The sequence below is a fragment of the Crocuta crocuta genome, unplaced genomic scaffold (assembly GCF_008692635.1).
Source record: "Crocuta crocuta isolate KB4526 unplaced genomic scaffold, BGI_CrCroc_1.0 scaffold143, whole genome shotgun sequence".
Classification (NCBI taxonomy): domain Eukaryota; kingdom Metazoa; phylum Chordata; class Mammalia; order Carnivora; family Hyaenidae; genus Crocuta; species Crocuta crocuta.
In genome coordinates, this window is record NW_027529175.1 from 2,308,887 (window position 1) to 2,327,082 (window position 18,196).

Consider the following 18,196-nt stretch of genomic DNA (forward strand, 5'->3'; position numbering starts at 1 on the left):
TAACCGCAGCACTTCTTGCTGCCTGTTTCTCCAGCTTCTCCTTTCTAGAGACGAGACTCTGCAGGTGGCCAGTGCCCACTGTATCACTGCGGTGCTGGTCCACTCCCCAGCGAAGCATGCCCCGGCCTTCATCCATGCCGACATCCCAGGTAGGGAGCTCCATCTAATCTTCTCCTCTGAGGGCCTGAGTTCTGACTGGAGACCCTTGAGTCACACAGTGGTAGCTGTGATGTTGGGGTTCTTTGATAACGCATATTGGAGGGGTGGCCTGGTGGCAGGCTCAGCTGTACAGGACAGACTCTAGGAAGCAGGCCTCATAAAGTGAATTCTCTTGCTACGGATCTCTTAGATGGCCTTGAGCAATTTGCTACTTATCTTTGTCATTTATTTGGCCATCTAGGAGTAAGCACCTTCTGTGAGGTGGTGGAAAGACCTGTGGACCAGGAAGGCAAAGGGAACTGTTTCTTGAGGGCTTGTTATGACCAGGAAATATGCCCCAAGGTGTGCTGTAAATGCTGCCACGTTTAGGTTCTCATCTTCGCTGTTTTATAGATAAGGAAATTGAGGATCAGAGAAAGGAAATGACTGGTGTAAATTTACAAGGCTAGTCATTGGCAGAGAAGGGATGTGAAATCTGGTTTCTAAAAGCTTTTCACTGCATCATGTTATTACCCATCCTGAGCTCCAGTCCCACCTCTAACACTAATAATACTTCTCTCTGGCTCTCAGTTTCCTCATCTTTTAAAAAGATGAGGTTGGACCATGAGGTTATTTTCCAGGCTTATCTGTGAATTCACGATCACGTTTCACGGAGAGGGTGTGTAAACAGATGAAGTAAAGGTGTGAGATGCTAAACGAATCCATGGCCCTAGCTTTAGTTAATGGATGGTGATCACGCAACTGTGATCCATTGTTTTCTCCCCTCTCCCGGCCAGAGTTCCTCTTTGAGCACCTTTCCTCTTCCAACGAGGCGCTTGTCTGGTTCAGCTACAACGGCTTGATACTTCTGGCGGAAGAGCCCCTCTTCTTTTCCAAGTGCCACACAGTGTATGGTTAGTGGTGGGAGTCCTCGGTGAGCTCTGGGTGGGATGGTCAGGACTGTGAAGTCGGAGAGCAGCAGGAATGATGGGAGGCTAGCCCACACCTTGGAAGGGTTGCTGGGTCTGGTCATTTCCATTAGCCCAAACTCATTACGAGCTTCCACATGGAAGCAATGATATCTAGACAGTTCCCCTCACAGACCAGCAGAAGTATGTATGTTTGGCAAGAAAAAGGCACTCCTATTAGCCGCTGAATGAATTCCAGTTGTACCTTAAGAACAACTTTACTCAGCCTTGGATTTAGTCCTTTTCTGTCCCCCAGATATCTGTCTATCTAATTAGTCTCTTAAGTTTTGCTGATTCAGCCTTTCAAGATTTCTTGAAATTGTCCCTTCCTTTTCCTTCCTGGTGATACCTTCTTTATCAGTGACTTTTTTTTAATGTTTATTAATTTTTGAGAGACAGAGAGACAGAGCACAGTGAGGGAAGGGCAGAGAGAGAGAGAGAGAGGGAGATACAGAATCTGAAGCAGGTTCCAGAGGCTCCAGGCTCTGAGCTGTCAGCACAGAGCCCGACCCAGGGCTCAAACCCATCAACCGTGAAATTATGACCTGAGTGGAAGTTACATGCTTAACTGACTGAGCTACCCAGGTGTCCCTTGTATGGGACTTTTTATATCCTGTCTGGAGTTTTAGGCAGGACACATTCAGTCATTCATTTTATATTCTTGTTCTTGTTCTATGCCCGGCACCAGGCCAGGGCCTAGAGATTTAGGGATGTGTATTATGTGCTCCCTGTTCTCTGGAAGGGGAGAGAGATAGAAACAAGCTGATTAGGGCTCTGCTAGAGGGAAGTCCAGGGGGTGTGGGAGGTCAGTGGAGGCCCACAGCTCTGCCTGAGTGGATCAGGGAAGGCTTCCTGGAGGAATGGGGGTCTGACCTGACTCTTTGAGAAAGAATAGGAGTGTGTTTAGTAGAAAAGGCACAACTCGGTCAGTAGACGTTTACTAAATACCTCGAGTGCCAGGGCCTGTGCTATGGCTTGTGCTGGGTTTCAGGGAGACACAGATGAATCAGATAAGGGCCTGCCTCAGAGATCTCACAGTCCCATCTCATCAGTTCAGCCTTGTCAGGGCTCCTCCATGAGGGGCCACCAGCAAAAATGTGCTATCCAGAACCTCTCACTTCTCCTGGGCAGGCAGTGAAGGAACTGCCAAGTATTGATCCCTGGCCTCTGCCATGTCATTTTGAAATAGGGATTGAGTCAGTGGTGAGGAGTCTACAGGGAAGCCTGCGGTTGAACAACACAGAGCTACATAAGGAGGGCCTGCTGCTTTTTGCTGAGATCCTTACTCGGTGAGCAAAGTGATGTGACATTGGCCTGTAGGGGCCAGACTGGAGGAGGAAAGGTGGAGTCAGTGATAGGCATTCATTTAACTCATTGCTCATTTGCCATTTCTCAGGCAGCCAGAGGAGATCAAACTGTTCACAAGCTCAACCATGTGTAGAGATGCTGGCCGTGCCCTCCAAGAGGCAGTGAATAGCCCTGTGCTGGAGGTGGCTGCTGAGGCAGTGAAGGCCATTTCTGCCTTTCTGAGGTGAGAGACCCAGGCGGGCTGAACTTTCTACCTCTGTATGTCCCACAGGTCCAGCCAGGGCCGCTTCCAGGGGGTACTTGTTCGTGGGTCAGGGATCCTTCCTTCTTTCCTCCCTCCCTCCTTCTCTCCCTTTTCCCCTCCCTCCTTCCCTCCTTCCTTCCTAAAAAATATATATATTTTTTCAGGAATAGAATTTAGTAGTTTGTCACTTACATATAACACCTAGTACTCACCCCAACCAATGTCTCCCTTAATGCCCTTCACCCCTTTAGTGCTTACCCCCACCTAACACCCCACCAGCAACCCTCAGTTTGTTCTCTATTTAGGAGCCTCTTATGGTTTGTCTCCCTTTCTATTTTTATATTATTTTTGCTTCCCTTCCTATATATTCATCTGTTTTGTATCTTAAATCCCACAAATGAGTGAAATCATAAGAGATTTATCTTTCTCTGACTGACTTATTTCACTTAGCATAATACACTCTAGTTCCATCCATGTTGTTGCAAATGGCAAGATTTCATTTTTTTCATCACTGAGTAATATTCCATTAAATATATATACCACATCTTCTTTATCCATTCATTGATTGATGGACATTTGGGCTCTTTCTATACTTTCGCTATTGTTGATAGTGCTGCTATACACATTGGGGTGCATGTGCCCCTTCAAATCAGCATTTTTGTGTCCTTTGAATAAATACCTAGTAGTGCAATTGCTGGGTTGTAGTATAGTTCTATTTTTAACTTTTTGAGGAGCCTCCAAATGTTTTCCAGCATGGCTGCCCCAGTTTGCATTCCTACCAGCAGTGCAAAAGGGTTCCCCTTTCTCTACATCCTTGTCAACATCTGTTATTGCCTGAGTTGTTAGTTTTAGCCTTCCTGACAGGTGTGAGGTGGTATCTCATTGTAGTTTTGATTTGTAGTTCCCTGATGATGAGTGATATTAAGCATTTTTTTATGTGTCTGTTAGCCTTCTGGATGTCTTCTTTGGAAAAATGTCCATTCATGTCTTTTGCCCATTTCTTCACTAGATTGTTTTTTTTTTGTTTTGTTTTGTTTTAATTTTTTTTTTTAATGTTTTATCCACTCCTAGGAGAGAGAGAGAGACAGCGTGAGCAGGGGAGGGTCAGAGAGAGAGGGAGTCACAGACTGAAACAGGCTCCAGGCTCCGAGCTGGCAGTCATCACAGAGCCCGACGCGGGGCTCGAACCCACGAACCGCGAGATCATGACCCAAGCGAAAGTCGGACACTCAACCGACTAAGCCACCCAGGCGCCCCTTCACTAGATTGTTTTTTGGGTGTTGAGTTTGATAAATTCTTTATCTTATATGTCATTTACAAATATCTTCTTCTATTCTGTCAGTTGCAATTTAGTTTTGCTGACTGTTTCCTTTGCTGTGTAGAAGCTTTTTATCTTGATGAGGTCCCAATAGTTCACTTTTGCTTTTGTTTCACTTGCCTCTTGGAGACATTTCTAGTAAGAAGTTGCTGTGGCGGAGCTCAAAGAGGTTGTTGCCTGTTCTCTCCTCTAGGATTTTGATGGCTTCCTGTCTTTTGTGTAAGTCTTTCATCCATCTTGAGTTTTTTTTTGTGTATGGTGTAAGAAAGTGGTCCAGATTCATTCTTCTGCATATCACTGTCCAGTTTCCCAACACCATTTGCTGAAGAGACTGTCTTTTTTCCAGTGGGTATTCTTTCCTGCTTTGTCAAAGATTAGTTGGCCATATGTTTGTGGGTCCATTTCTGGGTTCTCTATTCTGTTCCATTGATCTATGTGCCTGTTTTTGTGTTAGCACCACACTGTCATAATGATTACAACTTTGTAATACAACTTGAAGTCCGGCATTGTGGTGCCTCCAGCTTTGGTTTTCTTTTTCAGGATTGCTTTGACTATTTGGGGTCTTTTCTGGTTCCAAACAATTTTAGGATTGTTTGTTCTAGCTCTATGAAGAATGCTAGTGTCATTTTGATAGAGATTGTATTGAATATGTAGATTGCTTTAGGTAATATTGACATTTAACAATATTTTTTCTTCCAATCCATGAACATGGAATGTTTTTCCATTTTTTGGTGTCTTCAACTTTTTTCATAAGGTTCTATAGTTTTCAGTATATAGATTTTTTTTACCTCTTTGGTTAGATTTATTCCTAGGTATTTTATGATTTTTGGTGCAAGGGAAATTTTCTTGAAGTTTTTCTTTCCAGTACTCTATTTACTCTGTTCTCTCTTTCTGGAACTGCCATTCAAACGTTGGACAAGGATGGGTCTTTTAATTTTCTTTGTTTTCTGACAGTTTTTCTTTTCTTTTTTTTTTGTCATTATGCATTTCTTTTTTTTTTTAATATTTTTATTTATTTCTAGGAGAGAGAGAGAGAGAGAGAGACAGCGTGAGCAGGGTAGGGTCAGAGAGAGAGGGAGNTCCTAAAAAAAAATAAAAAACACTAAAAAAAAAAGAGAGACAGAGACAGAGACAGAGTGTGAGTGGGGAAGGAGGAGAGAGAGATGCAGATACAGAGAAGCAGACTCTAGGCTCTAGCTATCAGCGCAGAGCCTGACGTGGGGCTTGAACTCACAAGCCATGAGACCATGACCAGAGCTGAAGTTGGACACTCAACCAACTGAGCTGCCCAGGTGCCCCAATTGACTTTATCTTTCAACCCTTCTTTTGAGTGTTTTATTTCTGCTTTCATATTTAATTTGGAAGGATTCTAATTATCTGCATTTTTTAAAATTTTAAAAATGTTTATTTATTTATTTTGAGAGAAAGAGAGCATGTGAGCAGGGGAGGGGCAGAGAAAGAGGGAGAGAGAGAGAATCCCAAGCAAGCTTTGTGCTGTCAACACAGAGCCTGACACGGTGTTTGAACTTACAAACCATGAGATCATGATTTGAGCTGAAATCAAGAGTCGGATGCTTAACCAACTGAGCCACCCAGGTGCCCCTTAATTTTTTTTAAGTAAGCTCTGTGCCCAATATGGGGTTCAAACTCATGACCCTGAGATCAAGAATCTCATGCTCCACTGACTGAGCCAGCCAGGCACCCCATCTTCATGTCTTTAAATAACATTTGATTCTATTTATTTCATGGATGTAATTTTTAAGAAGTTTTAGTTCAGACTTTCCCCCTCCTTCCTTTCTACTAATTGTTATTCTGCCTAAAATGCTCTTCCCTAAAATCTTTGCATGTGTGTCTTCTTATCATCATTCAGGTTGCATTCAGAGCATCCTACCCTCACCAACCCATTAGGCTGTTATATAGCACCTACCAAACATTTGATGTTCTTGTTTATTCTTTTGTTTTGTTTTGCTTTGTTATTTCCCCATAATAAGATAATCTTCAAAAGATTAGAGACCATGTCAGTTTTTTCACTACTATAAGCCTCATTACTGAAAGATAGCATTTGAATGAAGAATGTCAAAGTGGATGGTAAGACTAAGAGATCCCAGGGTCAGAATGGGAAATTATAACTTAGAAAGATGCTGGATATTTTGGAAAAAAAAAGAGTAATGGAGGAGACTTGAATAACTTCTGTTTCCATGTTTTCCCCTCTAAAAATCTAACAAAGTAATATATTCAAATAATAAAAAATAAAACATACAGTTATATAATGAAACAGAACAGTCCCCTGTCCCTACTTCCTAAAGGAAACGAACTTTAATTCATTTTGGTTTTAATTCTGGTGATTAATTCTGGTGATTTAGATCTCCTTACATCTAAACAATATGCTTATAATGGTGTTACTTTGTCAATTTAGGGCATTATTCATTGAATCACCAGTAACTAAGACCAAGATTTAGCTCATCTTATTTTGTCTCTACATTTCCTTGGCATTTTTGCCAAAATAATATTTTATGTTTTCAAACCTTTAAATAGTATACTTAAAACTTGTATTTCTTTCTTTCTTTCTTTTTTTTAATTTATTTTTAGGAGAGAGAGAGACAGCGTGAGCAGGGGAGGGTCAGAGAGAGAGGGAGTCACAGACTGAAACAGGCTCCAGGCTCTGAGCTGGCAGTCAGCACAGAGCCTGACGCGGGGCTCGAACCCACGAACCGCGAGATCATGACCTAAGCGAAAGTCGGACGCTTAACCGACTAAGCCACCCAGGTGCCCCAAAACTTGTATTTCTTATTCCCTCAACTTAAAGCACTATCTCTTGACTCCCCACTTGGTTAGCTGAGCATATTAGCATCCAACTTTTCCTTTCTCCTCTCCTCTCTACCTTCTACTTCTCAATGTCAGCCAGCTGTACCTTTAATTTTACATGGTAAAGGTTAATATTTATAGTCTCCTTGTGACCATATTTAAGTCTTTGTGATTTGACTCTAGATTGGTTCTAAAAATGGAAATGAAGAAAACATTTACATTACAATGACTTCAGTCTGTCTCTTTTCTCCCTTTGTCCTTTCCTGGATTTGAATCTCTAAATTTGGGGCATGAATCCCAGTGAGGGTGAGATGAGTAAACCAACAGAGTAACAAAGGTACAGAGTAAGAGCAGTGTCACTTAGAGATGCTCATGCAGAACTGGAGGTCTCCCAGGAGGCTAGTGGTATGGAGGACCGGTAGCTCCTTTCAGGCAGGAGGTGGGTGATGAGAGAGATTCAGATTTGTGGAAGGACCATGTGGGTGGAGAAGTATAGGGATTACGTAGGGTACGGTAGCTAGTCTAGCTAGCAGGTTGTGTGAAGGGAAATAGTACATGAAGAAGCTAGGAATGCTGGGTAGGTCAGAATTGTGGAGAGTGCTAAGGTAGGAGGCTGGTTATTAATCCTTAGATGATTTTACTTTTCACGTTAATTTCCCAGAAGGTTTACTGACGTGTTCCCTCTGAGGTGGAGTGTGGTTCAGTGGGTTTCTGAGAAGCACAACTGGAAGGAGGAACGAGGGGTGAGAATTGCTGAAAAGAATTTAAAGATGACGGAACCAGGGATTGACAATCAGTGTAGGATAGAATCTTAGAGCTCCTAGAAATGAAGAAAAAGGGGAAATCAAGCCTTAACTATATACAGTGAACTGAGAGCTTATTAGAAGGCCCAACAGATTACTGTCAGTGTTCAAAAAAGGCCCAGGCCCGAGGGTTAACATAGGTTTCTCCTTAGTTACTGCGCTGGGTTGAATAGCACTCCTCTAAAATTCATGCTCACCCATAATCTCTGAATGTGACCTTATTTGGAAATAGGGCCTTTGTAGATGTAATTGAATTAAAATGAGGTCACATAGTACAGGCTCCTAAATCCTGGTGCCCTTATAAGGAGAGGAAGATTTGGACATTGAGTAACAGACACACACAGAGGGAAGGTGGCCATGTGAAGAAGACACAGAAATGGGAATGATGCGGCTGTGAGCCGAGGAATGACAGATTGTTGGCAACCACCAGCAGCCGAGGGGCAAGGCAGGATTCTTCCCAGGAGCCCTTAGAGGGGGCCAACACCTTGATTTCAGACTTCTGGTCCCCAGAACTATGAGAGCATAAGTTTCTGTTGTTTTAAGCCATGCAGTTCATGGCAATTTATTACAGCATCCCTAGGCAACAAATACAGCTACCTTACACCCTGTCAAGTACTCATTCATTCATTTAACATCTTTTTAAAAATTATCATCAGTTTATAATGCATCTAGCTCTGTTTAGGTAGCTGGTGTCTTGCCTCTTGGAGCTTACAATTAGATTAGTGAATGACTCTTGCCTCCCTGAATCTATGGAATATAAAGGTTCAAATGGACCTTAAGTATTACTTTCTATGTTTACCCCGTACTTACAATGATTGAATCTCAAAAGTAGTTTCTAGTCTTTGTTTATAGTTTCTAAGAAGAGGGAGTCACTCCTGGATTTGCCCCTTTACCTCTATAGAGTTTGACTCTTAGAAAGTTCTTCCCTATTATGAAATAAAGTTTGAGTCATGATAACATTTACCTATTGATTGTGGTTTTCCTTATCGGGTAACAGAGAGCAAATTTGATCTCTCTTCCCCAAGAGAGCTACAGTGGCCGTATATATCTCTTGAGGCACTTCAGTTCTAGATAGTACTTCTTCCACCAGGAGGTTCTTCTCTGTCTCCTTAATAACAACAAAAATAGTCATAGCTGTCATTTATAAGGGCTTGCTATCTATTAAGCATCATGCTAAGTGCTTTATCTAATTTGATCCTTAAAGTAATTTTATGAGGAAAGTACTATTACCTCTCATTTAGTAGGTGAGAAAACTGAGTGTTAGGGAGGATGAGGAATCTGTACAAAGTCGTGCAACTAGACAAGTGTTGGAGCAAGTATTTTTTATCAGATTAAATCCTGGACCCATCACACTGCCACCCCCCCCTTCATTGCCTGAGAACCTGAGGGTATCTCGGAATACCCTGACCTTACCCAAGCCTGCCTTTGTCTCCCTGGCTGCAGGAAGGACCATCAGAGTGCTCCACCTGTGCAGTATAAGGAACTGCAGGCCTTGCTTGAAGCCATGCTGAACCGGTGTGCAGATTTTTCCCAGACCCCGCTGAACAGGAGGCCCCTGGTCAGTACACCGCATGCAGCTTCTTTCGTCTGAGGATCATGCTATAATATGTTTTAAGAAGATCATTGCCTTGCCTTTTTATGCCTCTTTATAGCTTTTTTTTTCATGCACACATATCTATAATGAGATATATTTTTTCCTAACTGCAGAGCTTTAAAGCTTAATAATTACCATTTTTACAGATTTGGAAACTGAAGCCACAGGGTTAAATAATTTTTCTCTAAGGTGCAAAATTAGCAAGTACCTGAATTTGGATAGTAAATCCCAGGGTGTTTGTACCCAAACCTACTACACTATACCATTTTGTCTTTTATATCATCCAAGCAGTTATGGTAAACATGCTCAGAAAATTATTTAAGGGTAGATTAACTAGAATCTTAGAAAGAATCTGACTAATGTGCAATGTGTTGTAATTGTTGGCTTTTAATGGTCCATAGATTGAACATATCAGAAAGGATACAGTTAGTGTGATTGCTGGTTATGTCTTTTAAAATTAACTTCAGAAACTAAGCTTTGCATACCTGATGGGGTGGGCTGATGTCCACCAGCCTGTGACAGCTTTCTGCATATAATAGAACAAGAGCCAGTCCTGTGGTGCACAGGGAGACAGATGGTTAATGTCGCCTCTTCTACCGTTTTTAAAAGAGCTATTTGGTTACTAGATTTGTGAGGATACAATCAAAATGCCCTGGAAAGTGTTAGGTGTATGGGAATGCCAGACTCCGGTGTGAGAGGAGGAGGTCTATAGCCCTCTAAACACAGATTGGGACACAGAATAGGCACCTGACTAACAGGTGCCCGCCTCTCCTCCCCTCAGGGCCATGGCTCCAGTAGAGATTCGGACAAGGCTGTTCTCCGAAGGGGAAAGTTCCTCCTGAGCACTCTGGAGGGATTTCGAAATGCCTGCAGGTGAGGGGCCCTCTGTGGTCTGAGGCAGTATTACAGAGGGTGGGAGTGGAAAAGAGTCAGATGAAGGATGAAGTTCTAGAAGCAACACTTGATTTCTGATGCTCTGCTGCATAGTGAGAGGATGTTGGCTGGGGCAGAGGTTGGGGATGTGTGTATGTGGAGGGGTGTGTGGAGGTGATTTGAGGAAGAGGAGCTGGAGTAGAAGTTCCTAAAGATTCCCTCCTAGTGAAGTTTTGTTACTATACAATGAGTCTCATTGTACACGAGACTCAGGAATGGGTCTCATTCGGGTTCGTTCCTCTTCCCAAATAACGAAGCCCTGTAGGTGTTTGGACCAATTTAGTTCATGTTAACAAATGTTTGTCGTATCCACTCTATGTCGGGCTTGTGGCTAGACAGTGGGAGTAGAAAGATAAATCAGATTGACCTCTGCCCACAAGGGGCTCACAGTGTCTTGGGGAAGAGACAGTTTTGCATATATATGTGGAATTCATTAAGTTGTCACAAATGTGGGGAAGGCATTCCTGGTAGAGAGAGCAGTGTATGTAAAGGGAAAGAGATATAAAACAGCAAGTAGCATGGTATGTTCAGGGAAGTATGTGTGATAGGATAGAAGATTCATATATTATAAGAGAGGGCGTGGGGAGCACAAACCTGGAGAAGCATCCAAGGACCAGGTCCTCCCTCATTGAGTCCTCTTAAATTTTCTCCACATCTGCTGATGGGGATACTTTCCTTGGACCCTGAGCTCAGGCGTCACTCTGGGAGGATGCCTCTAACCTTTCTGTTGGATAGGTAGGATGGATATGCTCACACATTGATTTCTTAGGTTGGCTGTGGAATTCCAGAGCGAGCCCTCAGCCCAGGAGAATCCATTCACAGCTCCCGGAGCCGAGAAGGAAGACACTTTGGAGGCCTTCTCAGAATTTCTTCTCAGTGCCTGTGACTCTCTTTGTATCCCCATGGTGATGGTGGGTTCCCCTGGGCCACAGATATCATGAAGTTTGGGGAGGAGAAGAATGCAAGTGTGAGCCAAGCCGAGAGACACAGGCAGCGAGTGCTCAACTGGACCTTCTGAGGGTCTCAGTAGTACTGTTCTTCAGCCAGTTTTCCTCTTTTAAAAAGCGAAAAGAAAGCATGGGGCACCTGGTTGTCTCATTTAGTGGAACATGTGACTCTTGGTCTTGGGATTGTGGGTTTGAGCCCCACATTGGGTATAGTAATTACTTAGAAAATTTTTTTAAATCTTTTTTATAAACATTTATTCATTTTTAAAAAAATATTTTTATTTATTTCTAGGAGAGAGAGAGAGAGAGACAGCGTGAGCAGGGGAGGGGCAGAGAGAGAGGGAGTCACAGACTGAAACAGGCTCCAGGCTCCGAGCTGGCAGTCAGCACAGAGCCCGACACGGGGCTCGAACCCACGAACTGCGAGATCACGACCTGAGTGAAAGTCGGACGCTTAACCAACTAAGCCACCCAGGCGCCCCAACATTTATTCATTTTTGAGAGATGGAGAGAGACAGAGCGTTAGTGGGGGGTGGGGCAGAGAGAGAGGGAGACACAGAATGTGAAGCAGGTTCCAGGCTCCAAGCTGTCAGCACAGAGCTCGATGCGGGGCTCAAACCCACAGTACATGAGATCATGACCTGAGCTGAAGTCAGACGCCCAGCCGACTGAGCCACCCAGGTGCCCCCAAATTTTTAAAAATCTTAACCACCTTCCCAAACCCAAAAAACCACAAAGTGTAGTGTTTCATTGTAAACCAACAGATGCCTCAAGTAAAAGTAGAAAGCAGTAATAATAAAATAATAAATAGGAAATATTTATGGAGTGATAAATGCTTTGTATTTATTACCTAATTTGATCATCTCAATGACTATGTGAGATGGGTGCTGTAACCATCCCCAAGTTAAAGATGAGGTTGTCATGTTACAACAGTTGTAAAGCAAGTGCACAGCAGTGCTCAGATTTGAACCCATGGATTCTTATGATTAGTAAAGAGCAGTGGTGAATGTCATATTCTGTAAAATGAGATCTTGCCATTCGGAAGAGAGACCTGGTCTGAAAGAGCTCCGTTTTGAGCTGACTTGAAATGGTGGTGGTAGTAAGATCTGGGTCCAGAGCTGCTGACTTTGGGTGAATCCTGTCCTTTTTGAGGTTTGGACATCCTGGGAGCCTGTGAAGAGTCCCTTTTAGTCAGGGTACCTCCAAATAGCTACTGGGAACAGTAGGTGGTAGCAAGGAGGCATCCTCTGGTTTGAAGAAGCCTTTGAGCCAGCATGCCAGGGTCTTCAGGTGGGTAAGTGTCAGGAGCCACGGGCTGCGTGCATGCTCTGACTGGTACTCACTCGCAGTAGCACTTGGGCAGTTCACATTGGTTTCCTCATCTGCTCTGCCTTCTTTCTAGACTTAGGAAGTGTTAGAGTCAGATCCAGACCTAGAGGATAGAATTATTATATTCTTCTTGCTTTCTGCTTTCCTGTGTTTTACACATTTCTTTAATGAGCATTATTGCCTTTCTAATTAAAAAGAATTTTTAGTTTAAGAACCAAAGGAAACAAAGCGCCTCGGTGGCTTAGTCAGTTAGGTGTCCAACGCTTGATCTCAGCTCAGGTCCCGATCTCATGGTCGTAAGCTCAAGCCCTGCGTTGGGCTCCATGCTGAGAATGAAGCCTATTTTAAAAAAATATCTAAGGAAAGATATCTATAAGAATTAGGTCTCTGAGATCCCAGCTTTTACAGATAGGGAAATGAGACACCAAGAAGGGAGGGGATGACTGACCCACGGACACACAGCAACTTTGTGCAGAGCTTGATCTTGAATCCAGGTTTCTCTACTCTTGATCCAGAGCTCTGTCTGCTACATCAGGCTGCCTCATGACTGACTATTCAAAGATCATATGAAAAATAATTGTGAAGAGAGTTTGTAAAGTATATGATTATTACTAAATGGCTATAGTCATAGGAACTTGGGTGTTACTCTACATTATAGTTTAAAAAGTACTTTTTACACAGCAGATCTCATTTGTTTCCAGGAGGTAGATCATATTGTTATTCTTGTTTTACTCTTTTTGGTACAGAGGCCCACAGAGGTAATATGTCTTATACAACTTACCTTAATAAGTTGGTGGATATAACCCTTGGATCCAGGCTTGTGACTTCAGGTTCCCTAGCTTTTCTTGTGCCCTTCAAGTGAAAGGGGTTAGTCCGTTGTTGCTTGGTTTGATGCCGATGCTTTCTTCTTGGGAGGCTTAGTCCTGGTGGCCTCTGTTCCCCCTCCTGGTTCTTTGCAGAGGCACTCAGAGCAGGCCACCCATCCCAACTTGATGGAAGTTTTCCTCTCGATTCTACACAGCCTCTTTGTCATCGTTCCTCACATGAAGGAGAAGTTTTCCAAGAAGCTCGGTAGGCAAGTGTGGAAGTTGGGAGGGAGGCAGGTGCTTGGAGTATTCAAAGAGAGCATAATTTGTGGGCAGGATGTTTACATTATCACTCAGAGTCAATATCCGCACTCTGCCCAGTGTTCAGTGGAAGAGAATACTATTCAACCATCAAAGGTACTGAAAGTTAAGTTTTCAATTTATTGATACTTCTCTGAGAATGTCAAGGAGGTTCCAGTTCAGAGCCCACAACACGTGTCTTCCCACATTGCCCTCATCCCCTCAGACTTCACAAGGTGTTCAGCATCTCTGACTCCTGAGTGCTGAATGTCAGAAGTACCCCCAGTTATTGTGACACCTGAAAAACGTCCCCACATACTTCCAGATGCCTTCTAGGGGAGTGGTGGCACTCTGTGAAAGCTACTGTCTAACTGTGCACTCAAGTGCCTTCTGAAACTGAACCCCATTGGCTCTGGACTCCCTCAGCCTTCTCCAGGCCTCCTCGCATCTATTTACTTTCTCCTCACACTAGCCATTTCCCCCCCAAGTGTAAACCTTCCATTCTCACTTGTCCTGTTGTCACACTATAAATACTTCAACATGTAGAATAAGCCAGAAGCCAGAGTCACAGTCTTCTGTATTTTCTTTAGAAAGTAGGAGTGATGGTGGAAATGGGAAGGGGACAATAGCCAAAAACAGGAAAGGGAGGAGAGAGAAAGGTAGCAATAACTAATGACAACTAACATTTATGATACTCTTACTATCAACGTCAGATACTGTTTTAAGTGCTTTACATGTATTAATTCATTTAGTTCTCATAAATCCCTAGGAAGTGTGTACTGTGATTATCTTCCTTTTGTGGAGAAGCATACAGAAGCTCAGAGAGGTTGAATAACTTGCCCAGGGTCATACTGGAAGTGGTGTGCCCAGGATTCAAATTCAGAAAATCTGGCTCTGGAGCTTGTTTTCCTTCTGAATCCCAATGCTGTGCTTGCCTCTATTATTGCCATTTAATGTCTTTTCATTTATTCCTATTACATAGCAGGCAGTGGGAAGTCCACCACAGAGGAGTAGCCAGGGCTCAGTCATGCAGGGCTTTGTTGGCCGTGTGCAGAATCTGGACTTTATCCTAGGAGCTTTGAGTCTTAAAGAAGGCAAGTGATAGGCTCCGGTTTCTGTTTTGGAAAGATCCTTTTTGGATCGATGTGGACCATAAGTGAGAAGGAGGCAAGACTAGAGACAATAATTTACCCTCTTGCATTAACTCAGGTTGGTGATAGGAACTAAAGGCAGTGTTGGGAGGGGGTGCAACAATTGGATGTGTGGCAGGAGAAAGCGGCGGCAGCTCAGGGTAATGCCCTTGGGTTTTGGCTTCCATCTAGGTGGATGGTGGCGATTTTCATCAAGAGGAGACTCACTATAGGAGGATCTGATTTGAGAAGGCAGTAGAGGATGTGATCAGTTTGGGTCAGGATGAGCGTGAGATGCCTGTGAGATGTCCCAGTAGAGAGGTTAGGTAGATGACTGACTATGTGTCTGAAGTCAGAGGAAAGATCTGGTCTTTAGATATAGATATGCAAGTCCTCAGCATCCAGCCTTTCATTAATTCAACAAATATTGATCAGGCACTTATTTCATGAAAGGCACTGTCCCGGGGCTGAGGATGTAGGAGTGAACAAAATAGAACTTTGTCCTTGTGGGGCCAATTCTCTAGTGGGAAGCAGGTGAGATCCCTCAAGGGATTATGTAAAATGAGATGATCGAAGGGGACCAGGACAAAATCAAGGGCAACATTTAATGACCAGGAGAAGGAGGAAACTCTAAAGGACACTGGTAAGGGACAGTTGGAGAAGTAGGAAGAAAATCAGAAGGGTATGACATTAGAGAAGCCAAGTGAAGGAAGTTTTGTAGATTTGGGAGTGGTGGGTGTGTCAGATGCATCCCAGAGGTCAAGGAGAATGGGGACTGAAATATGTTCATTGGATTTGGCATCATGGAGGCTGTTGGTGACCTTATAAGGCCAGAGGAGTTTCTGTGACACAGTTGGGGTGGATGCCAGACTGTAGTGAGCTGAAGAGTGAGTGCACAGCGAGGCAGTAGAGACAAGATAGACAGCTCTCTTTGGGTAAATTTGATGTGAGAGGAGGTGAGAAATGGGGAGATAACTGGAGGGAATGTGAAATTAGGAAGAGTTGTTTTTTTACCTTCCAACACTAGAAACACTTACTCTGATTAGTAGCTGATAGAAAGGAGCAATAGAGACCCCCTGCTCCTCAGTACAGCAAGGTCTTTGGAAAGGAGAAGGGGGCTGGACCCGAGCTGGGGTGCTGAGGGGTGTGCCTTTTGCAGTTGTCTCAGAATTTGATTTGGGATATCGAGGAGGTTTCTGATTAATAGTCTAGGTCATCCTGAGGAGGTCCCTTGTCACAGCTTAGAGGGATCTTTGTTCTGTCCAGGCAAAGAATAGAGGACAGGAAATCCTTCGGAAGCTGAAGCTATTTCTCATAGAAAGTGGGAGTGGGAGCTTCTAGAAGAGGGTGAGAGGCTGTGTGGAAGAGGGGGGAAAGCAGGACCTTTGTCATTAGCTCATGTGAGTTGAGATTCTTACCCCACCTTATTGACTTACTGACATTGGACAAATTAACTTTTTGTCTACAATGTCTTCAGCCAGATTATCTCATTAAATGAGATAATATATATAGATCTCCTGAATGACTCTACCTCTTAGTTATTATGACAATTGACCTATACTTCTTTTCTCCCTTCCATTCATTCTTCCTGTCTGCCATACTTCAAGAGCTAAGAAGATCCAGTCTTGGGATGTTGGATGGTTGCAATTTCAGAAGTGTAGACCTCTGGGGGGCAGTGATGGGGGGTGTGGAGAAAGGTTGTGTACAGGGAGATCTATGCAGGTAGAACGGGATTAAGGGCCCAACCTTCAAGAGAAAAGAAGGAAGCAGGCAGTGCCAGCCGAGAGTGAGCAGAGACCTTGAATAGGGGGTGGAGAAACTCTCAGTCCCTGAGAGACTGGGCCAGGAGCCCCTTCCAGCAGGAACCCTGTGTGTCCCCTCCCTGGGGGAGTTAGGAGTTGAAGTGTGTCCCAGAAAGTCGCTATGAAGCTCTGAAGGATTAATTTCCTACCACATGCTTTAGCCCCAGGATACAACACAGATTGTCCCCAACTCTTAAGCTGGTGCAGTGGGAGCTCTTGATGTTCTTGTCTAGAATCCTGCTTTTATAGGGGCCCAGGATGGGCAGGACAGAAGTCAGTTTTGACAAGGAGGCTTGGTGCAGGATGTGGAGAGACCAGGAGGGAGGCAGGCAGTGCAGGGGCCTGGGCCACGGTCATCAGCTAACACAGAACCTGTTACCTGATCTCGGGTCCGAGAACCAGTCCTTCCCCACAGGCGTTCAGAGATGAGGATAAAGCAGTGACCACCCTTTGTTCTTCCTGAGTCTGAAACTGGGTTATTTTCTACAAAATTGGAAGAAGGGATAGAACAAGCAGATGTGTCTTTCCTAGGTCATTCTCAAATGTACCAGATTATAATGGGAGATGAACATTTATTCAACACCTGCTCCACAGTGCAGTGCTAGGCATTTGTTAGATGTTCTATGTACACTTATCTTACTTAGCTTCACAACAACCTGTGAGGCGTAGATACTGAAACAGAGTCTCAGAGAAGTTAAATATGTGTTCCAGGATCACATGACTGGTATTGTCAGAACAAATTTTGAACCTAGGTCTACATGACTCTAAAATTAGTACTCTTTAGTACCACTCAATTTGAGAAGCTCTATAATGAGTCTGGTTTAAATTGCTCTCTGCTTTCTTCCCACTTCTCCCAAGCTTCCTCATCTTTCATCCGATTAACCCTGGAACTGAAGGCCAGGTTCTGCAGCAGTCTAAGGTATGTATGGTTTTGGGCAAAATTAGTGGCCAAGGGGCCAGTGTCCTTGACTGGACAAGTGGAAATCTCTGACTGGTGTGGTTTAGTCATAGGACCATGGGGGGTGGGGGGCGGGGATTGACACCACGTCAGAGTTGCTCAGCAGCTGGTGGTATGAGCTGGACGTGCTTCTATAGCTTTTATTTCATCTGGTTCTGGTAAGTCACTCATTCTTGTGGTAGTTGGATGGGAACCTGGAAAGGCTCTTAGAGATCATTTGTCTAACTCCTCATTTTACAAATGGGGGAAACATAAGTCCTCAGAGGGTAGTGAAAAACAAAAACAGAGCCATGTTCTCCAGCCCAGCATTTCCAGAGGAAATAAAGAGAGGTTCAAAGTAGAGAGGTGGCCACTTCAATCTCTGTCTTGTTAAGTTTCTAGAGTAAACTTCTGTTCCTTCCCATTTATGATTTGCCAGCTGTCTGCATTTTCTTGACAGATTCCATTTGTTACTGCCTACAGCCTGCAAGATGACCACAGTGTAGCCTCTAGCTCTCCTTGCATATCTCTGAACAAAACACCCAGTCTTCAGGAAGGAATGCAAATACTTCTCCTTGACTACCCATCTTAGGTTCAACAGCTTCCTTTTTTTTTTTTTTCTTCAGTACTCCCAAGGCCTTTCCTGAAATAGGAGCATTTTTAAAAATATTTTGTTAAATTGGGGTCTAGTAGCCCTTCTTGATTTATTTTTTCAGTAAAATTTTAAGGAATGCCTGTGTGCCTAAGTTACAGCTGTAGCAGCGGGTTCCATATTTATTATTCACAGCCACCTCAGAACTCTTCTTCCAGGGCCATGGTTAGAGTTTCACTGGA

The 18,196-nt window shown here is 43.7% G+C and overlaps 1 protein-coding gene across 1 annotated transcript in view; it reads left to right on the forward strand.

The window, feature by feature from the left end:
* Nucleotides 1-18,196, forward strand: part of MEI1 (meiotic double-stranded break formation protein 1) — a 73,193-nt gene that overhangs the window by 12,802 nt on the left and 42,195 nt on the right. Inside the window, exons 7-15 of the mRNA XM_077757886.1 lie at nt 35-149; nt 936-1,052; nt 2,296-2,395; nt 2,503-2,637; nt 9,028-9,142; nt 9,960-10,051; nt 10,881-11,022; nt 13,347-13,458; nt 17,284-17,344. Coding sequence (XP_077614012.1) covers nt 35-149; nt 936-1,052; nt 2,296-2,395; nt 2,503-2,637; nt 9,028-9,142; nt 9,960-10,051; nt 10,881-11,022; nt 13,347-13,458; nt 17,284-17,344 — 989 coding nt within the window. The remainder of the gene's footprint in view (nt 1-34; nt 150-935; nt 1,053-2,295; nt 2,396-2,502; nt 2,638-9,027; nt 9,143-9,959; nt 10,052-10,880; nt 11,023-13,346; nt 13,459-17,283; nt 17,345-18,196) is intronic.